We start from the raw sequence: 25,200 nt of genomic DNA, 5'->3' as shown, positions 1-25,200 counted from the left end.
TACTCTAAAATGCAGTTTCCTCATCAAAAATTTCCACCTCCTAATGTGACTGTAAAAATTAAATGAGTTAGTACCCCCATGCTCAAAGTAGCATTATCCAAACCAGCAACAGTATACAAGCAACACAAGTGTCCACTGACAGATAAAAGGATAAGCAAAATGTGGTATATATATTAAATGGAATCTAATTCTGCCCAAGAAAATGAGAAAATTTCTGAAATATGCTATAATACAAATGAACCTTGAGGACATTATGCTAAGTGAAATAAGCCAGTCACAAAAAGATAACTACTGCATGATTCTACCTCTTTGAGGTACCTATATTAGTTAAAAAAAAAAAAATCAGAAAGATCAAAAGTAAAATGGGTGGATACCAGGGGAATGGAAAATTATCACTTAATGGGTATAGACTTTTAGTTCTACAAGATGAAAAGAGTTCTGGACATGAGTGGCAGAGATGTGTGCCAACATTATGAATGTATTTAACACCACTGAACTATACTAAATAATAGTTAAAGTGGTAAATTTTACATTATGTGTATTTTACCACTATAAATTTTTTTTTTAAAAAATGAGTTAATATATGAAGGATAAAGAACTGTATGTACCTGTTACATGGTAATAAAACTCAAGTTACTGCTACTACATTATGTCCAAGGCACACAGTAAGTACCTAATTAAGGCAGGATATAATTATTAATACGACAACTATTACTTTAGACAATCCAAACAAGAGTTGAGGTCACTGATAAACAAAGACTGGATAAGAGAGGAAGGATTCATTTCCTGTAGGCAGGAAAGAAGAGGACATCTCTTCTGAATAAAGAGGAAAAAGGTAAGTGAACCAGAAATTTTGAACTGGTAGAAAAATAACCCTTGGTAACTCCCTGTGAAGATGATTCACAGCATTCAAACTCAAGCTTTTAAGCATACTTACACAAAGGGAGACAACAACTACAGCAAACAGCTCCTTTTAATTTTTCCATGAAGAGTTATAACCCAAGAAAATTTTGTAAACTCAGAAACTACACTACCTGAGTGAGCAGTAACTCAAAGAGCTCAAATAAAAGAGCCTGTGTCAGGTGCATGTCTCAATCTGCCTAGGAAACTGTTTCCTAAACACTAAGATGATAAAAACAAACCTGAGCCTAAAATATCCCAATGTATCAAAACAGCTTCTTAAGATTTACCAACAAAAATGGTATATATAAGTAAACACACGGTAACTCCAAAAGCTATTGTACATAATGGAAAACTATCACATTTTTGTCCCAGTCTAGCACATCAAATAAAAATTAGTAAAAGGATAATTTAAACAAAATTTTACTTAAGGGAATTCCCTGGCAATCAGGGGTTAGGACTCCACACTTTCACTGCCAAGAGAATGGGTTCAACCCCTGGGGAGGGGAACTAAAATCCCACAAGCTGAACTGTGTGTCCAAATTAAAATATATATGGATACAGATATATACATGTGTATATATATAATATATATATAATATACATGTATGGGGCTTCCCTGGTGGCTCAGTGGTAAAGAATCCACCTGCCAGTGCAGGAGATGCAGGAGACAAGTTTGATCCCTGGGTCGGGAAGATGCCCTGGAGAAGGAAATGGCAACCTACTCCATTCTTCTTGCCTGGAGAACCCCCATGGACAGAGGAGCCTGGCAGGCTATACAGTCCATGGGATCACAAAGAGTCGGATTCAATTTAACAATCAGCATGCACACACATATACATGTATGTATCTATATATATGTATGCTGCTGCTGCTGCTGCTAAGTTGCTTCAGTCGTGTCCGAATCTGTGCGACCCCACAGACGGCAGCCCACCAGGCTCCTGTGTCCCTGGGATTCTCCAGGCAAGAATATTGGAGTGGGTTGCCATTTCCTTCTCCAATGCAATCATGCATGCTAAGTCGCTTCAGTCGTATCTGACTCTTTGCGACCCTGTGGACAGCAGCCCTCCAGGATCCACTGTCCACAGGATTCTCCAGGCAAGAATATTGGAGTAGGTTGCCATTTCCTTCTCCATATATATGTATATATAGACATAAGTCTTGGAAACATGCAAAAGAAAAACTTTCATGAAAATACATGTTCAAAAGTTATATTCAGTAGATTTTTCCTCTCAGTCACAGAAATATTCTTGTTTGGCTGCTGACTAGGGTAAAAAGAGCAGAGAGGATTCAAAAGAGAAGAGAAAAAAATAATTAAGCAAGATCACAAGTTAGTTCCAATTATAATCTTCTAATTTTCACATTTTACGTTAAGGAACTTTTTTTTTTTTAATTTTTGGATTTGACCCCATGGACTGTAGCCAGCCAGGCTTCTCTGTCCACGCAATTCTTCAGGCAAGAATATTCGAGTGGGTTGCCATTTCCTTCTCTAGGGGATCTTCCTGCCCCAGGGATCTAACCTGTGTCTCCTGCAGCTCCTGCATTATAAGCAGATTCTTTACCACTAAGCTACCAGGGAAGCCCCTACCTTAGGCAACTTTTGAAACTCACTGTTGCCTAGACTAGCTGAATAAATGCCAATATAACCTACTTTCAGTAAAAGTTTTCACAAAAGACCCCAAAGAGGTTCACCTAACAGTCCTCAAATTATAACTGCAAGTGAGAAATAAAGTGTTGCTACAGGGTCTCCCTGTGCCTTGTCAGAACAACCCTTGAGGAGTCTTGGCGGCACTGGCTCTATGGCTTTTCTTCCTTCAGTCACAGGAGTAGGTTGGCTGCTTCTCCTTCAACAGCAACTATTCTTCAAGTGTTCGCTTCCCTGCCTTCTGTATCTCTATAGAGTGCTCTCTGTCCATACCATATGTATTTCAAAAAATAGATCTTTTAAGTATCTCAAAGGCCACTGGGCTAACCAACTGATGGAGCAATCCCAGGTGACCTTAAACTTCAAGAAGATTGAGATAAGGGAACTCCCACCTTACAACTTCTTAAGAATAACTTAAGAAGAAGTAGGAGTTGGTATAATAGTCAAAATTTAAATCACAGACTCATGGTTCAGCAATCATTAAAATGCTGACATGTTTAAAAATATAAACTAAGGATTTAAGCAGTTACCAGTATAATAATTTTCTTCCTGTAGCCTAAACACCTTACTGCCTGATGGCCAGAACCAGTCGAGCTCAGGCAGGCTGCCTCCACCTCGTGACATCCTTTGCACTATTCCTCTGGCCTATGTTACTCACTCTTCACTAGTCATCCTCCTCCTAACAACTCCTACGTTCTAGAATCTATGTCACATCATTTATAGGCAATTATATTTCATATTGTTCTCTCATGTATTCCCATTTTAATATAGAAATTAGATTTTCAACCATTTAAGGGCATGAACCACATCTTAGTTTCTTTTTTTAAATAGGTTCAAACTTTAAAAGTAGAATTTTACCATGACAATGGAATCCCTCTTGAGAAAGTCAGAGTTTGGTTTATTTTAATGAATCTGTTAATTTGGTAGAATGTGCAACTATTAACACTCACCAAGCAATTCCTACATGTTAAACATTATTCTAAGTGCTTTAGATGAAATTACTTAATCCCATAACATCTAGGAGGTAATTATTATTGCTATCTCAATTTTTCAGATGGGCAAGTTGGAAGACAGAGGGGTTATATAACTCTCCTAGGGTCACATGACTAATAAGCATGGAAACCTCTGGATTTGAACCCAGGTAGTCTAGTTTCAGGGCTTCCCTCATAGCTCAGTTGGTAAAGAATCTGCCTGCAATGCAGGAGACCTGGGTTTGATTCCTGGGTCAGGAAGATCCCCTGGAGAAGGAAATGACAACCCACTCCAGTATTCTTGCCTGGAAAATCACATGGACAGGGAGCCTGGCAGGCTACCATCCATGGGGTCGCAAGAGTCAGACACGACTTAGCGACTAAACCAAACTACCACAGTCTAGTTTCAATACCCAAACTCTTAACCATTATACTATACTGCTTCTCAAGAATAAACCTGTTTTTACAAGTTAATATATTAATACATAAACATTCTTGTTTTTAGAATTGTCTTACATTACTATCTTTATAGGTCCTTGATTCTATTGACTATGCAGAATATCTAATACAGGCTCACAATCTCTCTTATTTGAAAACTTTGGATGTATTTTATTCTAGATGTCATTTCAGTATTTTGAATTTTAAAAAATATTTAGACAAATTAATCCTAAAATGTATTTTAAAAAATTGTTCTTGTTTTTGTTATTTAGTTGCTAGGTCATGTCCGACTTTTTTCCGACCCCATAGACTGTAGCCCACCAGGCTCCTCTGTCCATGGGATTTTCCAGGCAAACATACTGGACTGGGTTGCCATTTCCTTCTCCAGAGGATATTCCCAACCCAGGGACTGAACCTACGTCTCCTGCACTGCAAGCAGATTCTTTACTACTGAGCATCCCTGGGCATCCCAGGTGGGTTTTACCTATTTTAAAAAAATAGGTAAAACTAATTTTCCTCTCAAAACTTTATTGCCATTGAAACTGAACATACACTGTGATAAATAATGTGGTGGTTTCAAGTACACATTCAGAACAGCTACCATTTAAAACTTGCCAAAAATTAAAAATTTTCTATAAAACAAGCAATATATTTTTAATGTGTGTATTTATACTAGAATAATGAATCTTTTTCATAACTATTTTAGTGAAAGGGAGAAAAAGACCTAACCAATAAGAAACTTGAAATAATTTTACTTTTAACACAGACATTATACTTTATTATACATATTTTACTTTAAAAGTCCCATTGTTTTAAATGTTTAATAGATGAATAGCACCACTAAGATTATTCTTAAGAAAGATAAATAAAAACACATGTAGAAGATGCATAACATGTTGATGCGTCATTTTATTTAGTACTGCTTCATGCACATATAAAAATATAAGTATATAAAATTATATCTAAGTGCACCAAATGCTTTAAATGACTTTTAATTTCCTCATCTATTATCAATAGCAGACCCTTCCCTGGTAGCTCAGATGGTAAAGAGTCTGCCTGCAATATGGGAGACCCAGGTTTAACCCTTGTGTCAGGAAGATCCCCTGGAAAAGGGAACGGCAACCCACCCCAGCCTTCTTGCCTGGAGAACTACATGGACAAAGGAGCCTGGTGGGCTACAGTTCATGAGATTGCAAAGAGTTGGACATGACTGAGCAATGATCACTTTCACTATTATAAGAGTACAAAATGTTTAAAGGAGCACACTAGTATATATGAAGTGAAGTTGCTCAGTTCAGTTCAGTTCAGTTCAGTCGCTCAGTCGTGTCTGACTCTTTGTGACCCCATGAATCACAGCATGCCAGGCCTCCCTGTCCATCACCAACTCCCAGAGTTCACTCAGACTCACGTCCATCGAGTCAGTGATGCCATCCAGCCATCTCATTCTGTCGTCCCCTTCTCCTCCTGCCCCCAATCCCTCCCAGCATCAGAGTCTTTTCCAGTGAGTCAACTCTTCTCATGAGGTGGCCAGAGTACTGGAGTTTCAGCTTTAGCATCATTCCTTCCAAAGAAATCCCAGGGCTGATCTCCTTCAGAATGGACTGGTTGGATCTCCTTGCAGTCCGAGGGACTCTCAAGAGTCTTCTCCAACACCACAGTTCAAAAGCATCAACTCTTCGGTGCTCAGCCTTCTTCACAGTCCAGCTTTCACATCCATACATGACCACAGGAAAAACCATAGCCTTGACTAGATGGACCTTTGTTGGCAAAGTAATGTCTCTGCTTTGGAATATGCTGTCTAGGTTGGTCATAACTTTCCTTCCAAGGAGTAAGCATCTTTTAATTTCATGGCTGCAGTCACCATCTGCAGTGATTTTGGGGCCCAAAAAAATAAAGTCTGACACTGTTTCCACTGTTTCGCCATCTGTTGCTCAGTCGTATCCAGCTCTTTGTGACCCCATGGACTGTAGCCTACCAGGCTCCTCCATCCACAGAATTCTCCAGGCAAGAATACTGGAGTGGGTTGCCATTCCCTTTTCCAGGGGATCTCCCTAATCCAGGGATCGAACCCAGGTCTCCTGCATTGCAGGCAGATGCTTTACCCTCTGAGCCACCGGGGGACCACACTATTAGAAATCAACTTGTTTCCACTGGTCTTTGTTTATGTTCACATAAAAGTACCAGGAAAAATTTTGGATGCAACAATCTCAATAGCTGAATACTGTAGCTAAACACTGAGACTACAAAAATAAATATAATATGGATTCCCTGTACTAAGGCAACTACCAAGGCCAGACCAATTCTGTATTTTGTACTTCTAGCCAGTAGGTTACACTTTATCAGGCTAATATAACATTTAAGAGACTTAAAGGCCATTTTAAATAATTCACAGATAGACAATTTAGTTCTTTGCCCATGCAAAAATATTTTCAAAATTAAATTTCCTAAAGTCTAAGACATTACAAAAATAAAACGTGTCCAAAAAAGCTTACCTGCCAGCAAAAACAGCAGCAACCAGCAGAGCTGGGCTGAAAGCCAGGAACATACTGTACAAAGATGGGCTGCATAAAAAATCCTCAAACCAGATCTCACAATTTAAAAAAGAGCTGTCAGAATTACTCATTTTCAATTTCTTTGCCTAGTTCACAGGTACCAGTGCCTCGAGGGAACCAGATTACCATTAACATGCAAAAACTGAATATAGTTCCTAAAGAAAGTAAAGATACTTTATGATATATGATTTCTAAAAAAGAAAGCATAGAGATATAGAAATTTCTTTCCCAAAATATAACTGGAGCACATATATCAAAATCACTACTCTTCACATGCTATGTACAAGTCCAACAACTGTTTTACCCTTTGGAACATTAATTTCACTATGTGAAATAGAAGAGTTACATTCCAACACTGAGTTTTTCTATAGACTCCTTTGCTCCCAACACAAACAACTGACAGTAAAACCCATATGGGATAAAATAGAATCTTCATATCATCCTTTCACTTTTGGAGATTCCAACATAAAAATATCTGTTTCCTGAATCAAACAAAACACCATCGGGGACTTTAATGTGGCTAAATGGTTTTTACAAAAACAGTTCCAAAATGATACTACGGAATCATCTACAAATATAATAATTCAAATATTTGAATTTGAACATGGAAACATTAAGGAACACAGCAACATTATTAAACCTCCATGCTTTCAATACTGCTGTATACATGATCCCCTAATCCTTACTAAATTAATAATCCCAAACTAATATTTTTGGATGTATTAGATGCACAATGCATTGGGTACTGCACCACAAAATAAGCCTGTGTTAAAGCTGGTCCTCTGCTGCCATCTAGTGTAATCATAAAATGCCAAAACTAAACCAAAAGTGACTGGAAAAAAAATACTTTGGTGACGCATCTGTATAATAAATCATTAAAATAAACTAGTTCACAATATGGTCCTTAAATCACTGTAGATAATGCTATAAAATATTTAATAATTTACTTTAAAAAATGTGAATCTCTTACCACAAACGCATTCTGGAGGATATAGATAGTTCATTATAATGAGGATATCTTAAATTATAAAAAGATTGGTACTTCTATCTTAAATATCTTGGAATTTCTTGGATCACTTGATCTGGGGGAAGCTGGCTGCTATGTAGTAAGGATGTTCAGGCAACTATTTAAGGACACACAGAACTCCAGAGTTAGTATGAAGATTACTTTAAACTGAAGACATTTGAGATTCAAGAGATGCTGAAAGAAGCCTTCCCACAAAAGCAGAAACTTCTGGAAATGAAGTTTTCATAAATCACCTCTTTGGAGTATATTCAGTTCCAGCAAGGAGATTTAGAATGAAATTATTTTAAATTCCCTCTCTGGGGGAGTTTTACAGCCATGAGGAAGATGGAAAAGACCAATCACGCTAGCATAACAAAGATTATCATCAGCTTACTTATCTCCTGTTGCTATCCTAAAAACAGGTTTTCCTAAAGAAAGCCATCTGTTCTTCCCATAGAAGAACTTTACTAACTTTAGTCATTTAGCGAGTCACTTATTTTGTGCACTCCCAAAGCCATACGAATAAAGTTTTTCCTTTTTTTTTTTTTTTTTTTACTCTTTCCTTTTTTTTTCTTTTACTCTTCTTTCCCCAATTTAATCCAGACTCCCAAACACTAAACACAAGCAGGTGCAAGAAGTTTTTCCTCCCTACCCAGTCTATGGACAGGCCCACAAGGCAAGGGATGGAGGCTCCAGGCCAACAATCAGCAAAGAACTGAGGCTGCTATCAACCACATGAGTAAGCCTGGAAGTGGAGCCTCGAGATGACAGCAATCCTGGCCAACAGCTTCACAGCAACCCCATGAGAGACAGTGGGCTAGAACCACCCAACTAAATCACTCCCCAGAACCATTAGATATTAAATGTTTGTTGTTTTATGTTGCTAAATTTGGAGGGTAATCTTGAGGTAATCAGAGGCGACTCACTGGAAAAGACCCTGATGATGGGAAAAATTGAGGGCTGGAGGATAAGATGGTTGGATGGCATCACTGACTCAATGAAATGAGTTTGAGCAAACTCTAAGACATACTGAAGGATAGGGAAGCCTGGTGTGCTGCAGTCCATGGGGTTGCAAAGAGTCCAAAAGGACTTGGCAACTGAACAACAACAGTCCTGAGATAATCTGTCAGGTGGGAACAGACAACTAACATAACAAACATTGATGAAGACAATGAAGGAAAGGAAGGAAGAGTATCAGCAGATGAACTACTACAATACATTTCTGCTGGACAAGAAACAGATGGAGAGATGCTGAGAAGCATAGTGACCACAAAAGAAGCTGACTGTTTTACAAAATCCCAAAGAAGATCCAGACCCAGAAACATCAACTGACAAGAGTAACAGTATGGACAGAAAAGAAAAAATTGGTTATTTTTAATTATGTAAAACAATTAAATCCCCATAACTCACAGAAAAGACATACTAGTTAACCATTTCCTAAGCAATCAATCAATAAAACTGGAAAGCCCTTCTTTTAAAAAACTGAACCAAACCCTGATGTAAAGCAACTACCACATGGGTAATGGAGCCCAGAAGCAAAGACTTCTCCATACAGTAGGACTGAAGGTCCTCCAAGCACAACTGCTTATTATGAAGCAAAGCTGTCAACAGCCCACTTTCACAAAATTTCTTTCAAGCAGTTTTTCTGTCTCCTTTTCAAATGCAGCCAACCAAGGATCACTGTACATTTCAGGAAAACCAGAAACATGAAGAAGATGATTCGAAATACAGTAACTCTACGCTTTTCAGTTAGTATTCCCATAAGAAATTCAAAATGGTATCATGTCCATAATTATGAACAGGTTGGCATAGAAAGGTATAAGCAGACAGTAAGAATGCATGTACTCCTGAAATTTAAAAGCATATATACTGAAATTAGTAATTCATTATAAGTATAGAGAAAAAAATGAGAAAGCTTATCAGAAAGCTGAAAAAAGAGACCAGAAGATGAAAAGTATGACAGAAAAGATTAGAGAAGAAAAAGAATCTAGGCAGTATAACAACCGATAGTAGGTTTAAAGGGGGAAAACAGAAGAGAAAAAAGGAGCAAATAGAATAGGAGAGATAAAATTACTCTGAATGGAAGAACTCAGGTTTTCAGATTCAAGTGATTACCAGGTGCCAATGAATGGAAAGGTGCAGGAGGAGGGTAGTGTAGACCCACATAATTAGTGGGTCCACTGAAAAACTTCATCCACTGGTCTACTGAAAAACTTCAGGACAAGAACAAAGAGAAAATTCTAAAGGTTTCCAGGGGCAAACCACGTACACGGCACTAGAATCAGAATTATAACACAACTTTTATCAGTGGCAGAGGTTAATAGAAGTTAAGGTTTTTGTTATTCTGAGGGAAAATCATTTCTAAAGTTTTATACACAGCCGAATTACTAAACTCAGGACCAGAAGAACAGCATTTTCATACACCTAAGCATGCTTATGGGTTACTTCTTTTACATAACTTTCTTAGGAAGAGACTGAAGGAGGTACTCCTGCAAAATAAGAGAATATACCTAAATTTAAAAAGAAAGGATGGGAAGAGAGGGAGGGGAAAAAAACATGGAATCCAGAAAGCTAGATCCAACCAGGATAAAAGTTGGGAACAGAGCTTTATACACAGGCCAAAAATCACAGAAGGCTATAAAAGAGAAAAAAGTCTTTGGGATAACAAAAAATAATTCAAAGAAGAAATAAAATGAGTAAAACTTTGAAAAAACTTGATTATAGGGTAAAGGCAATGATCAGAGTAAAAAAGAACCTATTTAAACTTGACAAAAGGAACATAGTACTTGAAGTGGTAGAGAAGGCATGACTTTGAACTCCGGGCAAGGTGGCTGTCTTTAGTGGTCAGCTCCATTCTAGCACTTGCTCTCAATGGATCTGGGTTGAGAAGTAAGCAAATGACCCTACCCCAATTCCTTTGCCAACTCCCTGGAAGGAGACTGGAAAAAAGGGGAAGGGAAGAAACCTACTGATCCGTTTCTGTCAGCATCTCAGGTGGCACTGAAGGCAGCAGCCACAAGATGACGGCAGGGTTCTCTGAGGCAGAACCCCCGGGGAGTGGCTGCTGGCTTGCAGTGGTGAGTGGTCCCAGCAGCAGCAGCCACACAGGCAGTACCTCTTCCTGCTGCTGGGCAGCAAGTGCTAACCAGGCTCCCACCAGAGGCAGCAGCAGCTCGCTGAACCTCTCTCACCCTTTTGCTTTCTTGTTCTCACAATGTCTTTGTAATCAATTCTATGTAGTAAGTCCCTATGTGTGAGAAATATCAGAGTGATTTCTTTTCACATCATAAAAAAGGAAATATATTCCTTTCCACTAATCTCAACAACAGTTCAGTAAGAAAAAAATTTTAAGTATTTTTTACCATTTAAATCAACCTTGACAGAAAACAAAAAAACAAAAACCTATGTTTAACAAACAGCATGTAAATGTAAACAGAGTTGAAAATATTAAAGTTAGAGCTAATGTAAAGAAGTAGATGGAAAACCTGGAACTCTAAAGTTTCTTAACTCTTCTAAGAGTTAAGAAATACTGGGTCACTCCTAGCAGTCCAATGGTTAAGACGCCACCTTCCAATGCAGAGGGCGTGGTTCAATTCCTTGTTGGGGAATTAGGATCCCACATGCCGCTCAGTGTGCCCCAAAATAATCAATTAATTAAAAAATAAAATAAGTAAGAAATACTATGTAAGGGTTATTAGAATAAAGGGAAGATTAAATATAGAGGCATGATAAATGAGGAACTATCAATAACCGTTTTATCTATGATAAGAAACTAGAAGAAAGAACAGACGGGCAGAAAAAAATTGGTGAGCCACATTCTCATGACCATATTATAGAAACTCACCTAAAGTTAACTAATAAACATCAACATAAACATGTTACTCACAGATTTGAGGATAATCACAGGATAAATTAAAAGAAACAAACAAAGAAAGGCTTAAAGTGGTTGCCTTAGACTTTGGGAGATATCACAGGTTCATTTCCAGGCCACCACAATAAGACAAATATCATAATAACCGAGTGGGGGGCGGGCAGTGGTTGCCTTTAGGGAGTAAAACTGATAGGAAGAGGCGATGGAGAAGTGACTTTCAATCATAAGCTTTCTAGTATCACTTGATTTATTTAATCTGAAACAAGGCTTACCTTAATAAACAATTTCATTTTAGTCATCAGATGACACCACCCTTATGGCAGAAAGTGAAGAGGAACTCAAAAGCCTCTTGATCAAAGTGAAAGTGGAGAGTGAAAAAGTTGGCTTAAAGCTCAACATTCAGAAAACGAAGATCATGGCATCCGGTCCCACCACTTCATGGGAAATAGATGGGAAAACAGTGGAAACAGTGCCAGACTTTATTTTTCTGGGCTCCAAAATCACTACAGATGGTGACTGCAGCCATGAAATTAAAAGACGCTTACTCCTTGGAAGGAAAGTTATGACCAACCTAGACAGCATATTCAAAAGCAGAGACATTACTTTGCCAACAAAGGTTCGTCTAGTCAAGGCTATGGTTTTTCCTGTGGTCATGTATGGATGTGAGAGTTGGACTGTGAAGAAGGCTGAGTGCCCAAGAATTGATGCTTTTGAGCTGTGGTGTTGGAGAAGACTCTTGAGAGTCCCTTGGACTGCAAGGAGATCCAACCAGTCCATTCTGAAGGAGATCAGCCCTGGGATTTCTTTGGAAGGAATGATGCTAAAGCTGAAACTCCAGTACTCTGGCCACCTCATGCGAAGAGTTGACTCATTGGAAAAGACTCTGATGCTGGAAGGGATTGGGGGCAGGAGGAGAAGGGGACGACAGAAGATGACATGGCTGGATGGCGTCACTGACTTGATGGACGTGAGTCTCAGTGAACTCCAGGAGTTGGTGATGGACAGGGAGGCCTGGCATGCTGCGATTCATGGGGTCGCAAAGAGTCGGACACGACTGAGTGACTGATCTGATCTGATCTGAATTAGAAAAATGTTTACTAAAACAGAAAAATATTTAGGGTGCACTTATTATAAGGTATAGACATATTCATTGATTTTGACCTAATTAAGAGGATTTGAAAATCTTTCAAGTTAATAGAAAACTGCAAAATTATTATTCATTGCGCAAATCAGATACTTAGTTTCAATACTGGTAAACAAATCTCATGAATCTATCTGTTCTAAGGATAAGAAGCCTCTGTTGGTTATTTTAACTAGTTACTTTTAGATTAAATAGTTCTGTTCACAATAAGAATACAGAGTATCATTAGACTTCAAAGTGTAAAATCAAATGGTATATTTGCACTAATTACCATGAATATTACAGGTCATGCTTTTCAGAACTTCATAGTCACGCACAAATTACATATGTAAAATACAATATCCTTTTAACTGGTCTTCCATGAGAGAGGGTAAAAAGCCACATTGATTTCTCAAGATTTATCTTGATCTGGAATAAAATTTTAAAGCCAAGAAAAATGGTTTGGACAGCACTTACATATCAAAGGGGCTGAAAGGTGTGAAAAATATTTTCATTTTTATAAAATAATCAGTCCTCATGAGAAGAAAAGATCAAAAGAAATATTCCAAAGACTTTGTTTATTTCTTACATTTTTCCCTTGAAATGATTGATTACTTCCAATTTTCTTTTATATACAGCACACCTTCGTTAAAAAAAAAAAATTACAATTCTTTCAAACATTTTTTTCACTGATTCACAAACTCTTTGTGAATTTTCTTTTTCAGTCAACCTAGTACTTACCATTTCTATAATAATGAACTAGAGCATGTGAGCAAATAACCAGTTCTTAAAGTATCATGAAATTGTGAAAAAAATAAGTAGGAAAATCCCCTTAACCTCTCATCCAGGTAGCTCATACCTCACACTGGTAGCTCTATAGCTGAGACGGGAGTAGGGGGCAGACGTCCTCCAGTGAGCTTAGTAGCATTCAGACCAGATCAGGTCAGTCGCTCAGTCGTGTCCGACTCTTTGCGACCCCATGAATCACAGCACGCCAGGCCTCCCTGTCCATCACCAACTCCCGGAGTTCACTTAGACTCACGTACATCAAGTCAGTGACACCATCCAGCCATCTCATCCTCTGTCGTCCCCTTCTCCTCCTGCCCCCAATCCCTCCCTGCATCAGAGTCTTTTCCAATGAGTCAACTCTTCGCATGAGGTGGCCAAAGTACTGGAGTTTCAGCTTCAGCATCATTCCTTCCAAAGAAATCCCAGGGCTGACCTCCTTCAGAATGGACTGGCTGGATCTCCTTGCAGCATTAGGCAACACTAAATAATAAGTGTGTCTGTATCTCTTCTGTATTCCACTATCACAGGTAAACACCCATCTAGGATACCCATTATTATACTCCTAAAATCAAAATGAGCACTCGTATTTCATATGGAATATCAAGTAACGCCCCTAAGCAGTTCTTTGTTACCTCTCCTTATTTCTCACGCTTTGTACTATACACACTTTTACTACATCTCTTACTACATCTTAAAGCTGCTTCAAGGTCAAGAATTGTATTTTGCTTTCCTACAGTGTCTTATATTGTCTTTGAGATTCTCTAATTCCTAAAGTAGCACGGTTATCTAGTAAAGCAATAAATATTATTTCTTCAAAGATACAGATTTTGCCATTAAGTGAAAGTGAATGTTGTTCAGTCGTGTCTGACTGTTTGAGACCCCATGGACTATACAGTCCATGGAACAGTGCAGGCCAGAATGTTGGAGTGGGTAGCCTTTGCCTTCTCCAGGGCATCTTCCCAACCCAGAGATCGAACTCAGGTCTCCCACACTGCAGGCAGATTCTTTACCAGCTAGGCCACAACAGAAGGCCATTAAGTGAAAGGGGCAAGGCAATTCCAATTACCATCACCAAGCGATTTGAGGGAAACCTGATAGTCTTCTATAGTTTCTAACAGAAGAGTATATATAATTTATATGGAGGATCAGGCAGTTTTTTATCACTGTTAATATACATATATGTAATATATATGAGGAAACAATGCAAACAGTGAGAGACTTTAATTTGAGGGCTCCAAAATCACTGCAGATGGTGACCGCAGCCAGGAAATTAAAAGACGCTCACTCCTTGGAAGAAAAGCTATGACCAATCTAGACGAATTAAAAAGAAGAGACATTACTTTGCCAACAAAGGTCCATCTAGTCAAAGCTATAATTTTTCCACCAGTCATATAGGGATGCGAGAGTTGGATTATAAAAAAAGATAATCACCGAAGAATTGATGCTTTTGAACTGTGGTGTTGATGAAGACTCTTGAGAGTCCCTTGGACTATAAGGAGATCAAACAGGTCAATATTAAAGGAAATCAATCCTGAATATTCATTGGAAGGACAGATGCTGAAGCTGAAACTCCAATACTTTGGCCACCTGATGCGAAGAACCAACTCATTTGAAAAGACTCTGATGCTAGGAAAGATTGAAGGCAGAAGAAGGGGACGACAGAAGATGAGATGATTGGAATGCATCACTGACTTGATGGATATGAGTTTAGACTTGATGGACATGATGGACACCAGTCAGTCCAGGAGCTGGTGATGGACAAGGAAGCCTGGTGTGCTACAATCCATGGGGTTGCAAAGAGTCAGACACAACTGAGCAACTGAACTGAATGTGTGTGCATATATATATATATATATCACTTAATATATATTTTTATATATAAATATATTTTATCACTGTTAATATTTTTCTCCTCATATATTTGACTTCTATAGCATAGCTCTATTTAAATACATATATATTTAGGAATATTAACAAAAGGGATTTTTATTAATGTTTCAAAGTTTCAGATGCTCATTACCCCTAGAATATGGACAACCTCAAATTTTAACCAGGGATTGCTCTTATGTTTGCAACACAGGTTTTACCTGTATATGTTCTGTTTAGCTCTAAGAGTTTTTGAGCCAAATTTGGTAATGAATTCAGTTGATTTTCTATTCTTAAGTAGCACTTCAGAGATAGTATCTCTGTTAATAAGTAGTAACTCTCATATTAATAAGTAGTTTAATTAAATTAATATTTAAAGGTCCTTTTTATCCTTTAGCAAGTCCTAAAGATGTGACTAGTTGACATCTATTTCAAAAGTTTGATTTTAAAATATTAGACTGCTTTTGTCCTATACCCACTTTTATTCTTGTACAGTAACTACCCCACAACCTAAGAGAATTTTGAATGGATTCCGGGAAACTAAATGCTGATTACCAAGTGAAAATGATTGCCCATGGAGTCTTACTCTACGGTAACAATAACATTTATTAAACATCATGCTAACAACCATTTTACATCAATCTCCTTTAATCAATTAATAGACAAATCCTCAGCTATATCCTGAACTCAATGGCTGGCTAAACATTGCTCTTGGAGAAGGAAATGGCAACCCACTCCAGTATTCTTACCTGGAAAATCCCAAAGACGGAGGAGCCTGGAGGGCTACAGGCTATAGGATCGCAAAGAGTTCAACGTGACTGAGCAACTACACTTTGACTTTCAAACATTGCTCTGGTTTAGATCACTGATTTTTAAACTGTGTTCATTCAACAGGGCACTAAGGGCAGTGGTTCCTGGACTTGGCTAGAAATCAGAAGTAGCTGGGGTGCTTCTGAAAACCAAATTCTCAAAGCCAACTAAAGCCTACTGAATTTGGATCTCTAGATTTTTTCTTTTTTTTAAAAAGAAAAGCTTACTAAGATGGTAATAGGGGCTTCCCAAGTGGCTCAGTGGTAAAGAATTCGTTTGCCAATGTCAGAGCCACAGGGTTGGGAAGATCCCCTGGAAGAGAGTATGGCAATCCACTCCAGTTTTTTGCCTGGAGAATCCCATGGACAGAGGAGCCTGTTGGAATACAGTGCATGTGGTTGCAAACAGTGAGACATGAGTGAGCAACAGAACACACACGCACACATGATCGTAACACTATCACAATAGTATAGTGAAAGTGAAAGTGTTAGCCGCTCAGTCTTGTCTGACTCTTTGTGACCCCCATGGACTGTAGGCCACCAGGCTCCTCTGTCCATGGGATTCTCCAGGAAAGAATACTGGAGTGGGTTGCCATTCCCTTCTCCAGGGGATCTTCCCAACCCAGGAGTCTCCTGCATTGCAGGCAGATTCTTTACCATCTGAGCCACCAATGTAACCCAAACATCCAGCAGCCTTCGGGACATGCTATCCTAACAAGTTCCATGGTGACCTTAAGAGGGCACCCAGAATACAATCCCACATGCTGCCCCAAAATGTTCAACAACCAAAGCAACCCCACTTTTGTGTATTTCAGATAATGGTAAGTAAGATGTGAGCTTAGAGAAAGAGTAAGAGTAAAATGAGTTCCATTACTTTCTTTTTTTAACCAATTTACTACCAGATATCATCAACTATAGCTTTAGATCAATAAATAGTGTTTCTGATCAACTTCTAATCACTCCTTGTTTGTCTCCCTTCTCCATGAAGGGAATATAAGAAAGGAACACAGGAGTTACAGCTTTCTTGTGTTCCTCCCAGATGCAAAAAAACTGGCCTTGCACCCTCACAGTATTAATAGTTCTAATGAAACTGTTAAAAAACAGGACAAGAGTCTTCAAATAATGAAACCTGGTTTGGGGTTATCATCAGAAATATGGTGCTAAATTTTCATTACGTTCCAAAATGAGCTAACTATATAATGAAGAAAAACAACATTAAATCATATCTTAGAAGCCCAAATTCTAAAATACGGAACAATGAAGGGGGGAAAAAAGAAAGCTACAGAAGACCAGAGTTGTACTGCCAATTTTGCCTCTAACTAGTTACAATGGCAACCCACTCCAGTACTCTTGCCTGGCAAATCCCATGGACGGAGGAGCCTGGTAGGCTGCAGTCCACGGGGTCACTAGGAGTCAGACACGACTGAGCGACTTCACTTTCACTTTTCACTTTCATGCATTGGAGAAGGAAATGGCAACCCACTCCAGTGTTCTTGCTTGGAGAATCCCAGGGATAAGGGAGCCTGGTAGGCTGCCGTCTATGGGGTCGCACAGAGTCAGACACGACTGAAGCTACTTAGCAGTAGCAGCAGCAGTTACAAGATTAAAGCAAATATTTTATTTTCTGGATTCCACCCCCCTCAAATATATCCACAGACACACTCAGTTCAGTTCAGTTACTCAGTTGTCTTCGACTCTTTGACCCCATGAATCACAGCATGCCAGGCCTCCCTGTCCATCACCAACTCCCGGAGTCCACCCAAACCCATGTCCATTGTGTCGGTGATGCCATCCAACCATCTCATCCTCTGTCGTCCCCTTCTCCTCCTGCCCTCAATCTTTCCCAGCATCAGGGTCTTTTCAAATAAGTCAGCTCTCCGCATCAGGTGGCCAAAATATTGGAGTTCCAGTTTCAACATCAGTCCCTCCAGTGAACACCCAGGAGTGATCTCCTTTAGGATGGACTGGATGTATCTCCTTGCAGTCCAAGGGACTCTCAAGAGTCTTCTCCAATACCACAGTTCAAAAGCATCAATTCTTTGGCGCTCAGCTTTCTTAATAGTCCAACTCTCACATCCATACATGACCACTGGAAAAACCATAGCCTAGACTAGACGGACCTTTGTTGGCAAAGTAATGTCTCTGTTTTTTAATATGCTGTCTAGGTTGGTCATAACTTTCTTTCCAGATGGTCAACACCGAAATCAGATTGATTATATCCTTTGCAGCCAAAGATGAAGAAGCTCTATATAGTCAGCAAAAACAAGACCAGGAGCTGACTGTGGCTCAGATCATGAACTCCTTATTGCCAAATTCAGACTGAAATTAAACAAAGTGGGGAAAACCACTAGTCCATTCAGGTATGACCTAAATCAAATCCCTTATGATTATACAGTAGAAGTGAGAAATAGATTTAAGGGACTAGATCTGATAGATAGAGTGCCTGATGACTTTTATAAATGGAGGTTCATGACATTGTACAGGAGACTGGGAGCAAGACCATCCCCAAGAAAAAGAAATGCAAAAAAGCAAAATGGCTATCTGAGGAGGCCTTACAAATAGCTGTGAAAAGAAGAGAAGCGCAAAGCAAAGGAGAAAAGGAAAGATATAAACATCTGAATGCAGAGTTCCAAAGAGTAGCAAGGAGAGATAAGAAAGCCTTTCTCAGTGATCAATGCAAAGAAATAGAGGAAAACAACAGAATGGGAAAGACTAGAGATCTCTTCAAGAAAATTAGAGATACCAAGGGAACATTTCATGCAAAGATGGGCTTGATAAAGGACAGAAATGGTATGGACCTAACAGAAGCAGAAGATATTAAGAAGAGGTGGCAAGAATACACAGAAGAACTGTACAAAAAAGATCTTCACAACCCAGATAATCACAAAGCTGTGATCACTCACACTCACCTAGAGCCGGACATCCTGGAATTTGAAGTCAGGTGGGCCTTAGGAAGCATCACTATGAACAAAGCTAGTGGAGGTGATGGAATTCCAGTTGAGCTCTTTCAAATCCTGAAAGATGATGCTGTGAAAGTGCTGCACTCAATATGCCAGCAAATTTGGAAAACTCAGCAGTGGCCACAGGACTGGAAAAGGTCAGTTTTCACTCCAATCCCAAAGAAGGGCAATGCCAAAGAATGCTCAAACTACTGCACAATTGCACTTATCTCACACGCTAGTAAAGTAATGCTCAAAATTCTCCAAGCCAGGCTTCAGCAATATGTGAACCGTGAACTTCTAGATGTTCAGGCTGGTTTTAGAAAAGGCAGAGAGGAACCAGAGATCAATTTGTCAACATCCGCTGGGTCATCGAAAAAGCAAGAGAGTTCCAGAAAAACATGTATTTCTGCTTTATTGACTATGCCAAAGCCTTTGACTGTGTGGATCACAATAAACTGTGGAAAATTCTTAAGGAGATAGGACCAGACCACCTGACCTGCCTCTTGAGAAGCCTATATGCAGGTCAGGAAGCAACAGTTAGAACTGGACATGGAACAACAGACTGGTTCCAAATAGGAAAAGGTGTACGTCAAGGCTGTATATTGTCACCCTGCTTCTTTAACTTCTATGCAGAGTACATCATGAGAAACGCTGGGCTGGAAGAAGCACAAGCTGGAATCAAGATTGCTGGGAGAAATATCAAGAACCTCAGATACGCAGATGACACCAGCCTTATGGCAGAAAGTGAAGAAGAACTAAAGAGCCTCTTGATGAAAGTGAAAGAGGAGAGTGAAAAAGTTGGCTTAAAGCTCAACATTCAGAAAACTAAGATCATGGCATCCGGTCCCATCACTTCATGGCAAATAGATTGGGAAACAGTGAAAACAGTAGCTGACTTTATTTTTCTGGGCTTTAAAATCACTGCGGATGGTGATTGCAGCCATGAAATTAAAAGACGCTTGCTCCTTGGATGGAAAGTTATCACCACAAACACACTAAGTCTCCCTAGAAGAGTTCACAAATTAAAAATCCTTTCCAGGCATAACTTTATTTACAAGTTTTTGAGTTTCTAAATATTAGATACAATGTTATGGCCCTAATTAATACTTATTAGGAAATAAGACAGAAGTAAATTCTTATTAAATGCAATATTCAAAGTTGTTATATATCAGAAAAAAACTACTTACTTTGTGACCAAAAGAAAATTAGGGCTAAACATAAATTTATCTGCTCGGATATCTTCCCTCAAGAGGAACTAAAAAACAGCTAAGTGAACAAATCTAAATTATAGCAGTGTAACATCACTGAATTGTTAATAATTTGATTTACTCATTCTGTTCCTAAACAGCATAAAACATCATCTGTTTGCAGTTCATTGAAAATTATTCCAGAGATATCTAAAACCTCTTCAATATTCCTCTCAGTATACAAAACTTTTCTAGTGTAGCATCTCATTATCCTAACCACACTATTCCTGTCTGAACATTCAGTTCCACTCACTGGAATAAACATCTGCTACAAACATTATTAACGAGACACATATCAAAGGATCCAAGCAAGTTACTAATTTCCTGGGGTAATTACACTGTTCTGTATAAAAACCATTAGAGCAGTAACTATGTTCAGAAGCTCCCTGAACATATTATAGATAGTTTATCTACATAACAGCTATTTCTACAAGTCACCAAGTATTTGTCAGGACAAGTATAGCATGACTACATGTCTAGCACTCAATTAAAACAAAGGCATAGGACATTTTTATGAGGAAAAAAAAATTACAATTTACATTTCAAATGTATGCATTTAGTGAATTACTTATATAAAAACTCAAAACCAGAAGCTAAGCAATAACTACAATGAATTGTGTATACAATTTTTCTTAAAGCAAGAATGCTTGTATATATATGTGTATTACATATACATATATATATACACACATACACATATAATACACATACATCAGATGTATGTGTGAGAATATCAGTAGCTATCTTTTACTGAGTGTCCACTGTATGCTAATTGTTTGGAATTACTTTATTTAATCCTTTTACAGCAAATCTATTGGGTAATGGATTGCCATTATCTTATATGAATCCAAACATCTTTCTTAGGGTCGTCTAGCTTTATCCTACCCTATGTGTCATGTTCTTTGAAATATGCTGCTGCTGCTGCTGCTGCTGCTTTTGGCTAAATGGTTTACATTTTTGTTTGGAAATTAATGTAACAGAGAGTTGTCACAATTAAAATCTCAAAAATTTCACAACTATCACAAATGTTACCGTAACTTTCATGTGAAGACATTGACAGCTTTTCAATGATTAATTGACCCCATAAACATTTACTGAGTGCCCATCCGTGCCAGGCACTATTCTAGGCACTGAGGACACAGTGGTTAGAAAGACAAAAGTCTCAGTTCTCATAAGGTTTGCTTTCATTATGGCTATCAGTTCATTAAAAGACTTTTGCTTATCTATACAAATTATTCCCATAGCATTACATACTTCTTATGGCAAATACACTTTGAGTTATTTTCTTTTACTTCATTATTGGCATTACAACAGTAGTTATAAAAATATTAACAGTAAAATCAAGTTATATCCACTCCATATCTCCATAGGTATCTTTTAAGGTCACCACAAAGTTAAATGTAGATGAAGACAGCATGATAAAAAAGATATAATTATCATTTAGACATTCAAAAACTGTCATAAAAATCAAATGTAACTTATATCATCTTCAAAATAATCTTTAAAAACTAAAATATGAAAACAGGATCTTAAAGAGATTATTTCCTTTCCCATTTTTACTGCAGCATTATTCATAATAGGCAAGATATGAAAATAACCTGTCCACCAACAGATGAATAAAAATGATGCATGTGTGTGTGTGTGTGTATATATATATATACACACACACACACATACATATTATACACACACACACACACACACACACACACACACAGTGGAATATTATTCAGCCATGAGAAAGAAGAAAACCCTGTCACTTGTGACAACATGGAACTTGAGGAGATTAGTTAAGTGGAATAAGGCAGAAAAGACAAATACTGTAAGATGTCAGTTATATGTGGAATCTAAAAAACCCAAACTCACAGAAACCGAAACTGGAATGGTAGTTACCAAGGGATGAGAGGGTGGGAAAAATGAGGAGATACTAATCAAAGGGTACAAGCTGCCAGTTATAAGACAAATAAGTTTTGATGATCTAATGCACAACATGCTGATTATAGTTACTATTGTGCTTACATACTTGAAAATTGCTAAGATGATAGATCTTAAATGTTCTCACCATCGAAAAGAAATGGAAGTGATAGAAGTGTTAGTTAACACCATAGCAGTAACCATTTTGCAATATATGTGTACCAAATCAACAATTTGTACACCTTAAACCTGATTAATGCCATGTCAAATTGTATCTCAACAAACCTGGAAAAAAACTAAAATATACATATATGTATATACGAAAGTGAAAGTGAAGTTGCTCAGTCAGGTCCAACTCTTTGCAACCCCATGGACTGTAGCCTTCCAGGCTTCTCCGTCCATGGGATTTTCCAGGCAAGAGTACCTAGAGTGGGTTGCCATTTCCTTCTCCAGGGGATTTTCCCAACTCAGGGCTCAAACCCAGGTCTCCTGCATTGCAGGCACTCTTTACCTTCTGAGCCATGAAGGAAGCCCCATATGTGTGTGTATATATCGCACACATATATGTGCGTTCATGCTAAGTCGCTTCAGTTGTGTCTAACTCTTTGTGACCCTACTGACTGTGGCCTGCCAATCTCCTCTGTCCATGGGATTCTTCAGACGAGAATACTGGGGAAGGCTGCCATGCCCTCCTCCAGGGGATCTTCCTGACCCAGGAATCGAACCTGCATCTCCTGCATTGCAGGTGGATTCTTTTACTGCTGAGCCACTGGGGAAGCCCACACACATACTACATACACTCTAATTATTCTAAACTATTTTCATTATGAAAAAATTAATGACTTCTATATTACTATCTGTTAAAGTAATTATTTCAACTGGTATAAAATTTGATGAATGAATAAATACATATATAGCAAAGCCATATAAAATAGATTACAATCGAGAAAAAGTTAAATGGTATTGAGGAAGCATAAAATTTTTACTAATCAATATTTTTAAACTTAGGAATATGAAATGTGAAGCTAAGCTCTGTTGTATGAATAGAACCTTAAGAGTGGATAAAATTACAAAAAGTATTAGTAAGGATTAACAGAAAAAGAAAAACTATAGAAGGAATAAAATACAGAATGAATCGGGGACTTGGTAATTTTTAGATTATAAACTCATAATACATTTGTTAATTTTAGAAGTGCCCAACAACCATTAAAGACAAGGTGGTGGGCAGCAGACATACCAAAAAGTACAATATTATTAAGAAAAAATACTTTCAGATTTAAGTCTGGTATAGATTCATTTCAAACTAACATAAATCTGAAACCAAATATTTAGAAAATGAAAGAGATAACTAGTAGACAACTAAGAATACTAGCAAAACAAAAACTATACAATATATGAAACAGTTTATTTTGCTGTTCATGTCACTCCCAAAAGTACAAACCTTCTCTCACAACAAAGCAATATTCTTCAAGCATTCGGGTAATTTAGTATAACTTTTCTTTTTCCGAAGTCTAACTTACCGAGTACCATCTGCTTTCCAGCTTACTTTATATGGCTTCTGCTCCAAAAGTTTAATGTTTTGCTTGTCCATGGAAACAGGCTGTGCTCCAGGGAATCCAGACCTTAACGAAGATCACTATATCACTATTATGGCTGGTATCCATACAAAGCAATACATGTCTTAAACCAATCTCACACAAGTCACACATGTAGCACAATGGTCTCCCAATCACGAAATTAACATCAGTTGGAGTAATATCAGCTTTCACAAGAATGCTAACAAAATCTTATCATTTCCTTCACATTTTAAAATGCAAGTTAACAAGATCCTACATGCCACTATGAATTATGACTACTGGGCTAATTTTTAAATATTAACATACATGATCTAAATAGTAAAGCACATATATTTACATGTCTTTTACTTCAGGAAGAAGTTTAAGTCTTGCCTTAATTATCTTACATTGCTCTAGACCCCATATTTCTCCATCATGACACTGCCAACTTGGCATAACTCTGCAGGGTTGGCAAGTTTCTGCTCAAAAGATGCCCAGAAGTGACAAAACAGGAGAAATTTAGGTCGAGATTAAGGTACACTGGCAAGGGTTTAACAGAACACTAAAACTGACATCACTTCATCATCATTTGCAGCTTTCAGTTAAAATTATTTCTAGTTGATTGATCTGTATGTACCAGTCCAAAAGTTCTTTATATTAGGAATTTTTAACAATAACCCTATTTCATCATGTTCTAACTGTATTACAGTTTTCTGCCACAGATGGCAAAGACTAACAGGAATGATCACAGACCAAGACCTGAGAGCAACAGATAAGAGCCATGAACTCTCTCCTGAATACTCTGCTATAAAATGTCTTATGAATATCTTCAAGTCATGGTAAGGGGTAGAGTATATTTAAAGCTGATTCTTCTAGGTTTCTGATAACAGAAAAACTGGAAAGTGAGGCTCATTCAAGTTTCACCTCTTCTTTCTTAATAAAATCATAAGGGCAACCAAAACTCTAATCAGCAACAGTAGAATCAAACTCACAAAACAAATACCAGAAGGTAACAATAGTAATTTTCTATTCCTCTAGAGAAGACATGTGAGTCATCTAATTTTGACTCAAAAATCTAATTACACTGTTTATCTTGAGAAAAATCTGATAAACTTTTGCTTGACAAAAAATTCTACGTAAACACAGAAATTTCATGGAGCAAAGAAGCTATGTCACCGTTTGCATTAATGTTAAGTACTGCAGAGTAAGAATAAATTTTATTTAAAACTTTAATTAAAATTTAAAATGCTTATTACCCTTCCCAGCCACAGAATTGATGACACTTCTGCTGTACCTCTCCTAACTTTGGCTGAGTTGTTACTTGAGTTACACCTTTAACAGTTACACCCTCCAAAAAAATAGCACCCTGAAAATAAAAGGAAAAGAAAAATACATTAGAGTTCAAATCTATCTACAAAGACTAGACGGAATGATAGATTCATTTATTTTCAGAAATCTGAGTAAATATATGCAACAAATAGTCTGCTACAGAGGTTCTGTAGACTTCTCTGGGATTTCACACTAGTTTTCCTTAATCCAGCATATGATTTTCAATGTACATATACAGCCCAGTG

The 25,200-nt window shown here is 37.9% G+C and overlaps 1 protein-coding gene across 4 annotated transcripts in view; it reads right to left on the bottom strand.

Annotated features, from left to right (window-relative positions):
- RNGTT (RNA guanylyltransferase and 5'-phosphatase) overlaps nucleotides 1-25,200 on the bottom strand; it is a 239,108-nt gene that overhangs the window by 173,976 nt on the left and 39,932 nt on the right. For all 4 annotated transcript variants that reach the window (XM_055535521.1, XM_055535520.1, XM_055535517.1 and 1 more), the window contains exons 7-8: nucleotides 24,883-24,992; nucleotides 23,591-23,692 (exon numbers count right to left, since the gene is read on the bottom strand). In XM_055535521.1, the coding sequence (XP_055391496.1) occupies nucleotides 23,591-23,692; nucleotides 24,883-24,992 (212 nt within the window). The remainder of the gene's footprint in view (nucleotides 1-23,590; nucleotides 23,693-24,882; nucleotides 24,993-25,200) is intronic.

The sequence above is a fragment of the Bubalus kerabau genome, chromosome 9 (genome assembly GCF_029407905.1).
Source record: "Bubalus kerabau isolate K-KA32 ecotype Philippines breed swamp buffalo chromosome 9, PCC_UOA_SB_1v2, whole genome shotgun sequence".
NCBI lineage: Eukaryota > Metazoa > Chordata > Mammalia > Artiodactyla > Bovidae > Bubalus > Bubalus kerabau.
Note: the sequence above shows the minus strand (reverse complement) of the source record. Positions and strands in the feature narration are given on the sequence as shown.